General features: G+C 49.3%; 1 protein-coding gene across 2 annotated transcripts; it reads right to left on the bottom strand.

Annotated features, from left to right (window-relative positions):
• Positions 1-2,814: 2,814 nt before the first annotated feature.
• LOC136450638 (probable nucleoredoxin 2) lies at positions 2,815-7,562 on the bottom strand. 2 transcript variants are annotated; one of them, XM_066451187.1, is made up of 4 exons: positions 7,455-7,562; positions 7,224-7,360; positions 3,853-4,332; positions 2,815-3,685 (listed from the first exon to the last, which is right to left on the bottom strand). In XM_066451187.1, exons 2-4 carry the CDS (start codon positions 7,317-7,319, stop codon positions 3,074-3,076), a joined length of 1,188 nt encoding a protein of 395 aa, XP_066307284.1. In that variant the 5' UTR covers positions 7,320-7,360; positions 7,455-7,562; the 3' UTR covers positions 2,815-3,073. The 2 variants fall into 2 exon arrangements, with proteins under 2 accessions (XP_066307284.1, XP_066307282.1); XM_066451185.1 differs by having other exon boundaries at positions 7,224-7,552.
• Between the last annotated feature and the right edge of the window lie 1,253 nt (positions 7,563-8,815).

Here is an 8,815-nt window from a genome sequence, read left to right as displayed (position 1 = left end):
TTCCTTATGCATCCATGATATTCATCGTTTGCATCGGCATGCAATAGGTGTACCAGAAGGAGTAACCCTGCTGGAATTCGAGGAACTGAACGAGCAGCAGCAGCCGACACCGGAGATTCAGGAGGAGCAGCCTTCAGGAGAAGTGCCAGACGAGGTCGCCGTTGAGTGCCCTGACCACCGTCCTTGCAACTTTTTGAAAGGCAAGCCCCGGAGCATATTAAGCCTCCTATTTTCCGAACTGCAGTTACAGTATTGTTATTACATATATTGTTGCATTAAGTTTAGGTGTTGGATGCAAACACTTGCTGCATTGGTTACCCATTCCTTGTCCAGATATTGTTACCCTGAATCCTATGTAGCTCAGGCTCGAGTAGTGCTTAGCCCTACTTAAACGCGGTAGAAGTCGGGTGATTTCCTGTCACCTGCGAGATATAGGATGATACATGTGGCACGGTTGGCTATATTTGCTATCGTGGAAAAGAACCAGTCTTAATTTGAAATGAAGACCGGACGGAGGCTTGCCGGGTTGCAGTGACTCCGTCTGTGTCGATTAAGGACTGGATCTTGGAGCCTTTCCTGTTCATGTTGAACGCATGCCTCTCTCTTAGTTGGCCGGCCTGAAGACCGACCGCGAAGCCGAGTAGCTCAACTCAGGCCGGGAGTCGATAAGTATAAAGTACGCCTCGGAAGGGAGCCGTAGGCGTGAGTCCAAGGGCAGGTGATTTAAAAGTCCTGATCGTCCTGGCAGAAGGGTAATCCCTGAGAGCGCTGGCGCTGATCGAACCCGCGAATTTGGTTCCTGAGTTGTACCAAAGGTAACCCACGGCTACCCTTGCTAAGTATGCCAGGGTGAGAGTTAGGAATACCCCCTCAGCTGAGTTGCAATTCGATTCGAATCGCCGTCTCTCCCGGTTAGTGAGAACTTGACGGGCTTATCTCCAATGTAGATACACTAAATAACTTAATGGTTCGGAAGTGATGATGACAGCCTTATTATACCTGCTATGGTTAATACTGTTTGCCCCTAATAAGTGAGTGCTCTAGTACAGGTGCTAATCTAGTAGACAGGTAAATAATGATAAGCTTGATGCTAAGTTTAAATTGGTTACTGTAATCATAAGCTCTTTTATGCAACTGTGTCAAGCTAGCCCACCTGAAAAGCCTTGCATGATCCTTGGTGTCTTTTGTTTCTGATTTTCGTCGGGTAAGTCTAGCTGAGTACCTTCTCGTACTCAGGGTTTATTTCCCACCTGTTGCAGATGACCAGTTCTACTTTGGTTGCTGCAAGTACTGCCTTCTCCCTGCTGGGGATGAAGACTAGACCGTTGGGCGCGGTTTCTACTAGTTCTAGTACCTGATAATGCTTTTGTGGGACATGACCCTGATCTTGGCAATGTATTTGAAAACTATGATGTTTTGTACTAAACTATGTTGCTTCCGCACACTCAAACTTGGTTTGAAATATTTATTTGACTCTGATGGATGTAACCCGAATGCTACTTATGAAATGTTGTAACGGATGATGTGTTGTGTTGAATCATTACGATCTTGGTTTGTATGTCGAGAGTTGGTGAAATCCTTCGTGATTTCCGGACTACCGGGATTATGAGAGCTTAAGTACAGGAATTTGATCGCTTCGGTGATTGTTTTTGTACTTACGTTCTTATGATTTGGTCGGTTCTGTTACATATTGAGCTTGTTCATTTGGTTTTCTTCCAATGCAATAAGCTTATTTTGACCCATTTGTCCAGGCCTGAGCACAATCTGAAGCCAGAAGGTGATAACTTTGTCTTTTCCTTGTAGATCCGTTTGCAGAGGCAAATGCTGAGGACTCCAACGCTGGTGCTGGATCAAAGGACTATGTGCACGTGCGAATTCAGCAGCGCAACGGAAGAAAGAGTCTGACAACTGTTCAGGGCTTGAAGAAAGAGTACAGCTACAACAAGATCCTCAAGGATCTCAAAAAAGAGTTCTGCTGCAATGGTACTGTAGTCCAGGATCCAGAGCTAGGCCAGGTAAGAAGTAGCACTCAGTACTCACTTCCTTTTATTGGTTTAACTTTAACTTCTCATATTATCTAAATGTCATATTGGTAATTCATTCATCTGATGTATATTGTAGGTCATTCAACTGCAAGGTGATCAGCGTAAAAATGTTGCTACTTTCCTAGTCCAGGTAAGTTATATTACACCAGGCGCACATCTTTGTTGTTTTAGTTCTTTTTTTTTTCCTGATGACTCTTCATCATATATATGTTTTTGTTAGGCTGGAATAGTGAAGAAAGATAGCATCAAGATTCACGGGTTTTAGACTGCAATTTTTAAGTGATTGTGTGCGCTATCATATGATACCAAGTATTGAAGTTTCTGAAGCTTGTTAAGCCTTCACAATATCAGTACTAGTTGTTATTCATCTGAACCTGCGTCACTATTTGATTTGAGAAGACTGGTATTGATGCAAGTTGTCCTTGCAGTATGTTCTGTTCTGTAAGTGTTACTTGCATGAAAGTATCGTCTGTCGGGGAACCGTCTACTGATATTGAATAACAAGAGGGATTGCTGTTTGTGTTCGTCTATGAATTGACTTGAGCTTTCCAACCCGTGTTCTTTTATGGTCACTTCGCTTCTCATGTGCTTTCTGATCTGTATGTAGTTGACCTTCATCGCAAGTTGTATGTTGTGGCCTGGAATCTGTTTGTTTTCTTTGGCTAATGCTGTAGCCGGACAAACTGGATGTACTTCTTGAATCAAAGTAATCCTTCAGTCCTGTGGTTACGGAAGTGTATCGACGCAGCACCTCACACCGAAGGCACACTGGAAATGCATGAGTAGATTGATTGGGAAGTGCAGCAAGATTTGCTTAACACCTGCCGCAGTGGATGCAGCTTCATTTCTTGTGCACTCAGCTATCCACCTAAACCTTACAAGGCAGGCCATTTCTCATCTATTTTACTACTCTAGCATCAGGCTTGACAAAGGGCAAGCTGACGTTTGTTGGGAACAAACACAGACCATGTCCAATATGCATGCAGCAGTCTAGATAGATAAGTATCAGTGATGCTGTTAACTCGTTGCTAAGCAGTTCCTGCGCTGCCGCCCTCCGCATTCTGGCCGCACCTGAGGTGTATCTCGTAGCCGCAGGCGATGCACTGGTACGCCCAGCCGAGCCCCTGCTCCTCGCACTCGCAGCAGATGTAGGGTCCTCCCCCGGACTTCTCCGACACGATGCTGAGCTCGTGGCGGTGGCCCCGGTGGCGCAGCGACTGCGGGTAGTCCTTGGCCGCTTCGTCCTCCGCCTCCTGCAGCTGCCTGATCTGCGCGTCCGTGAACGGGAACGCCATGTCGAAGTAGAGGTTCACCAGGTTGCGGCCGTCCCGCGTCACCGTCTTGCCGTCGGGCCCGACCACCACCAGCGTCGGGATCTCCCGCACGTCGAAGTACCTCGCCAGCGCGCGCGACGGCGCGCCGTCGTAGGGGAGCGCGAGCCACGGCGTGTCGCTGCAGGAACGCCGGTACCCATCCTCTTCCTTGTCCATGGGGACGTACACGATCTCGAAGTCCTCCGCCTTTCCCTTGAGGCTGCTGTAGATGGCCGCCAGCTTCGTGGTGAACTTGATGCACGGCGCGCAATGGCTAGCGGAGAAGTAGAGCCCCACCGTCTTCCCCACCAGGCTCGAGATCGGAACCTGCAGCACTTAGCCGCGGTGAGCTATAGGCCAACAGCTGGATAGTCGACGTACGTACGAGTGGAGCAACGGCATACGACAATGCCCCTCCAGTGCAAGCTAGCTAGCTCATGGCATGGCACCCTCTAGATAGCTAGCTAGCTAGCTTGCGTTCGAGAACACGTTACCTGTTCGTTGCCACCGTTCACGCACCCTTTCCCGTTGATGGAGAAGAGCTTCTCCAGCGTCTGGGACGCGTACTTGCGCTGGTCATCTGCCTCCAGCTCCGCCACCCTGGCGGCCGTGAACGGGAACGCCCTCTCGCCGTAGCGGTGCACGAGGTCGGCGGCGTCCGGGTGTACAACCGAGCCGTCCGGAGCAAGCACCACCAGGCGTGGGATGCCCTCCACCTGGAACCTCTCGCTGAGGCGCTTCTTGCAGCGGAGGTCGCCGAAAGGCACGGCGGGCCACGGCATCGTTCGGTGGAACCGCTCGAACGACGGCCGGTCCTCGTCGCACGACACCAGCACGACCTCGAAGCCGGCGCCGCGCTCCTTGAGCTGCTCGTAGGCCGCGGCCAGCACCGGGGTGAAAGCCTCGCATTTCGGGTACCAGTTCGCCGCGAAGTAGAGGCCGATGATCTTGCCGTCGATCTCTGGAAACTGAACCTGCCAGCAGGAAGATATATTTGGTGTTTTGATGGTCGTGATAATTCACATGAGCAACAGAGAAATGGAAACATAGATTTCGAAAAGAAAATATAAAGAATGACTGCAAGACCATGTGAAAATATAGCAAACTCAATCTGCACAGTGCGATTCTGATTCTTGTCGTACGTTGGAACGGAGGCGTGATTGGTGGCTTTTGGTAAGGGGAAGCCGGGATTGAGAGTCGGTACAGTGAGATGCATGTTTAAATTGTACACTCAGTCGTGTTTGGTTGTCTTGGTTGTTGTCTAGTATGAGATAGGATCTTGGGAGTTTTGAGTGTATGACACATGGGTCTCTACGCTATACCAAACCATTCTGTATGAAGAGGGAAGTGAAAATTGAGAAGACGAAGTTGTGCGGATAAAGGAGGACAGATAATAAAATAATAAAAACGAAAGATACAAAGAGGACAACCAAAAATAAGGTCAGCCGTCAAATCGGTACAGAAATGACCTCGGCCTACCAATCACGCCCAGAATGAACTGAACGGTTCTAAAAGCAAAAGTACAACACAAATAATGGTGCATATATTCTGGTTCGATTTCACGTACAGGTTATAAAGGGAGGACGTACGTGGAAGTTTAGAGAGGTCCCAACATGAGCACGTGTGATGTTGTTAGAGGCGAGATTAAAAAAATATGATCGATTTTTTTTCCGCTGAACAAAGAAAGATGAGTTTGGACGCGCATATATTACGCGTGGCACAATTTTGATGAAACTGTACAGGCTCACATCAGTGTCATATTTAGCTGAACAAAGATGAGTTTGTACGCATATATATGGCACGTACGCAATAATGATGCCACACTTCTAGGTAAAGGCTCACATCAGTGTTATATTTAGCGTTAAGATCCCTGTTCCCAAACCCTACTAAAGTAGAATGTATAGAGGCCTTAACTTTGAAGGTTTATTAGAGCTGAAGTTTCTGAAAAGTTACATTTACCTGGTGTCTTGATCGAGAACTGTGAGGCTAAGACTACAGATCTTATTAGGCCTTTCATCAGATTGTACGTAGGAGAAGTATGAAAACTTGAAAAGTTACTTCATTATTTTAAAAAAAAAACTAAGTTCTGAAGCTTCTAGTGCTTTAGACTTTTATCTAAAGCTCAACCACTAGGAGTCTGTGGGAGACCAAACTTAAAACAGTGTTAAACTTTAAATCTGAAGCCCTCAAAAGCAATATCTTGATTAACTAGCCAGTGACTGGATTGGATCCGTTGTCTGAGTTTATACTTGCCACACAAACTATGGCTATTTTTTTTTTTGGGCGAATAACACAAACTATGGCTATTAGCCTATTAACATGTTTTTTGTGTGTGTTATCGATCTCCTATTAGATTTATCTTCACTTTTGCATGTGCCAAATCCTTTCTAGTATGAAGCAAAGGCTGCATATGATTTCAACATACTAAGGATCTTTTTGCGGCATCAACTGTGGTAACGATAGGAGATGGGAAGCTGGCTCTTTTTTGGCACTCATCGTGGGTACACGGCGCTACGCCGAAAAATATTGCCCCGTCTATGTTCAAGAAAGCAAAAAGGAAAAAATTAACGGTGCAAAAGGCCTTGCAAGATAATCGTTGGATATCCCATATAATCCCATTAAACACGGCGCAGGAAATTAGAGAATATGTTGAGTGGGAAGCCATAGGGCAAACGTAGCCTCACGAGGACAAGGAAGATAGTATTTGGTGGCATGGACGGCAGACGGTGAATACACAGCCAAGAGTGCGTACAACAATCAATTCCAAGGAACTTTCAGCAAATTGAAACTCTTGTCGATTTGGAAGGCAAAGGATGAACCAAAGTGCAGATTTTTTGCTTGACGTTACTACACAAAAAAATACTAACAGCCAACAATTTGATCAAGCGAAACTGGCCCAATAATCCGATATGCAAATTATGTGGCACTGAACCAAAGACAACAACACATCTTTACAAGGATGGTCCGAGTGGCTTAGTTTAACAACGATAGACATAGTGTCAATGACAGGTTCAATCCACTCATACTGGCGCAAGTGTTGCGCCAAGATTGATAAAGGCAGGAGGAAAACATTCGACGGCATAATGATTTACTTTTGGCGGAATATGTGGAAGGAGCGTAACAGAAGAATTTTTCGAAACAAATCGTTGCAACCAAGACAAGTAGATCTTCTTTGCAAGGAAGAAGTAGTACAGTACCAGTTGGGAGTAGTTCTTGTTCTATAGTTCGGCCAGGTTTTCTTCTTATGAGTGTTTTTTGTTTCTGGTTTCGGGTCAGATGGTTAACAGGTGCAGCGGATGGTCATGAGACCGTTTTAGCAGGGCGCCTTTGTCGCCTGGTCTAGTTTGTAAAATTCTCTTTTTTTTCTATCGTCTAATTAAAATACGGCAAAGCTCTTGCCGCTTTTCTTTAAAAAAAAAAAGTACTAAAAGAGGAGCGAGAAATCTGCACACGTACTGCTCGTTTCACATGTATCAAACCTTCTTGACTTAGGTGCTTTTTAGATCAAACGTACGAGTAAAAGAAACTCAAGGAAAAGAACAGCGACGAACTTTACTACGGCTGTGTTCGGCATAGCTCCCGGGGGCTGCGGCTCCTCCGTGAAATCACGGTAGCATAGAGCCGTTTTGGATTTCAAGCAGAAAATAAACTGAGAAGAGGAGAAGTCGGTGGAGCCATGATTTTGAGCTTCTCCGGCTCCCTACTACAGTACTGGTACAGTGTCGGAGCAGGAAGAAGCTCCTCCGAACGGCCTCTATATCTACTCAAAAGCCAAATCACTACTAGCAGTAGCAGAAAACAGAGGGCTAGAGAGACAGACAACCGAAGCAGGTGTAGAACATGAGCTGAAACTGAACGAGATTACCTCGTTCCCGGAGGGATCGACCAGCGAACCCATGGTGAGCACGGAGCATATGCCACCTTCCCCCACCTCCGGCGCGTCCCCCGGGTCACAGGCCATGTTCAGTCGTTCCAGTGTCAGCCCTGTGCGTGCGTGATGTCCTGGACAACAGCCAGCAACTGGGGCTTAAGGCTTCAAGCTTGGAGACAGCCAGACAGACAGGCAATAAGCAAAAGCCCGAGGCTTGCTGCGAACCCTCTCTCTGCTGCCTGATGCTGCCGTGAACTCTGCTGCCTCCTGCTGCCGCGAGCAGTCCGCTCCTAGACCGCAACAGGGCAACAGCCAGTGTACACGCGCCCTTGCCCGGCGCCACAGATATAAATGGCCAATGCACTGCAGCCCTCTGGCGTGGCCTTTTACAGGGGCATCCCCGTCATTTCGGCGGGCAGGGGCAGCCGTGCGGCCCATCTCGTCCGTCGCTGTAGTGTAGGCGCCGGTCACGGCCAAACCGCATCGGTGGTGCCTTTCAAACGTGTTGGCACGGCTCCGGAGTCCGGAGGCAGCCTGGCATGGGAGCAGGTGTCGGGCGGGGAGCAGAGCAGCGCTGCGGGCACCCACCTTTTCGTGATGCGAGTTGCGGGAGCTGTGCGCCTGTGCGGGCGGAGGCGGACGGGGTACGTGAGAACGTGGAGGCGCGGGAGCGGTCCGCGGTCTCCGTGCGGTGGGTGGAAAACGACGGCACGGGGAGTGCGCCGTGCGGGCGTGCGGCTCCCACTCCAATCGATCGCCCGCGGCGCGACCGGAATTTTTTTTTTAATTTTAACATTTTTTTTAAACTAATTCTAAATCTAACACGGTTTATTTTTTATTTTCAAATCTAACACTTTTGACCGCGTCTATTGTCATGGCGCGTCGAAACGCATGTGCCGCGCGCATATGTGGCGCGGCAGGAGGGACGACGTGGCAATGACCGGAGCGCTGACCGGTGACGTGGCTGAATCTACCGCGTCACCGATCTTGGCGCGGCAGTGACGCGTCACGCCTCATGGCGCGGCAAGGAGGGGTTAATTCGCGGGCGGTGCAGCAGGCCTTCCCTGTGTCGTGCGTGCGCAAAAGCGCCTTTTTCAGAGACTGACGTGCATTAGATTGTCTCCAACGGGCCGAACGCAAATACGAGACGCATTCCTTCTTATAGGTCACACACAGGGAAAAGCTTCAGGACACAAAACTTCACGTTTCCAACGACGGACGCAAAAGTCCGAAGGCCGAGCGCAGCCCGCATCCATGGCGATGTGGCTCCTGTCCCCCTCCACGCCGCCCCCACTCTTCCCGAGCCCCGGCCCGAAGGCACCTGCCTCTGTCTCCGCATCATCTTCCTCCAACTCCTCCGTCCGCTTGCGCGCGCGCGGCGTCTGCCTGGGACGGCGGACGCTTCGAGGGGGAGGCGCGAGCTCTGGATCCGGCGCCACCGTGCGGCCGAGCTCTGGATCCGGCGCCACCATGCGGCCGAGCTCCGGCCCTGGCGTCGATGTGCCCGGCGAGATCTGGACCCGCCGCCATCGTGCGGGCGAGCTCCAGCCCCAGCCTCACCACGTCTGCGCCGACGGCTCTCTTCT

The sequence above is a fragment of the Miscanthus floridulus genome, chromosome 5, assembly GCF_019320115.1.
Source record: "Miscanthus floridulus cultivar M001 chromosome 5, ASM1932011v1, whole genome shotgun sequence".
NCBI lineage: Eukaryota > Viridiplantae > Streptophyta > Magnoliopsida > Poales > Poaceae > Miscanthus > Miscanthus floridulus.
This window is presented reverse-complemented; position numbering and strand designations above follow the sequence as displayed.

Coding starts and splice junctions, on each gene's coding strand:
- LOC136450638 (XM_066451187.1), bottom strand. CDS start 7,319: ATGGCCTGTGACCCGGGGGACGCGCCGGAGGTGGGGGAAGGTGGCATA. Junction 4,333..7,223: donor TCGATCCCTCCGGGAACGAG/GTAATCTCGTTC, acceptor TCCTGCTGGCAG/GTTCAGTTTCCAGAGATCGA. Junction 3,686..3,852: donor TGAACGGTGGCAACGAACAG/GTAACGTGTTCT, acceptor TAAGTGCTGCAG/GTTCCGATCTCGAGCCTGGT.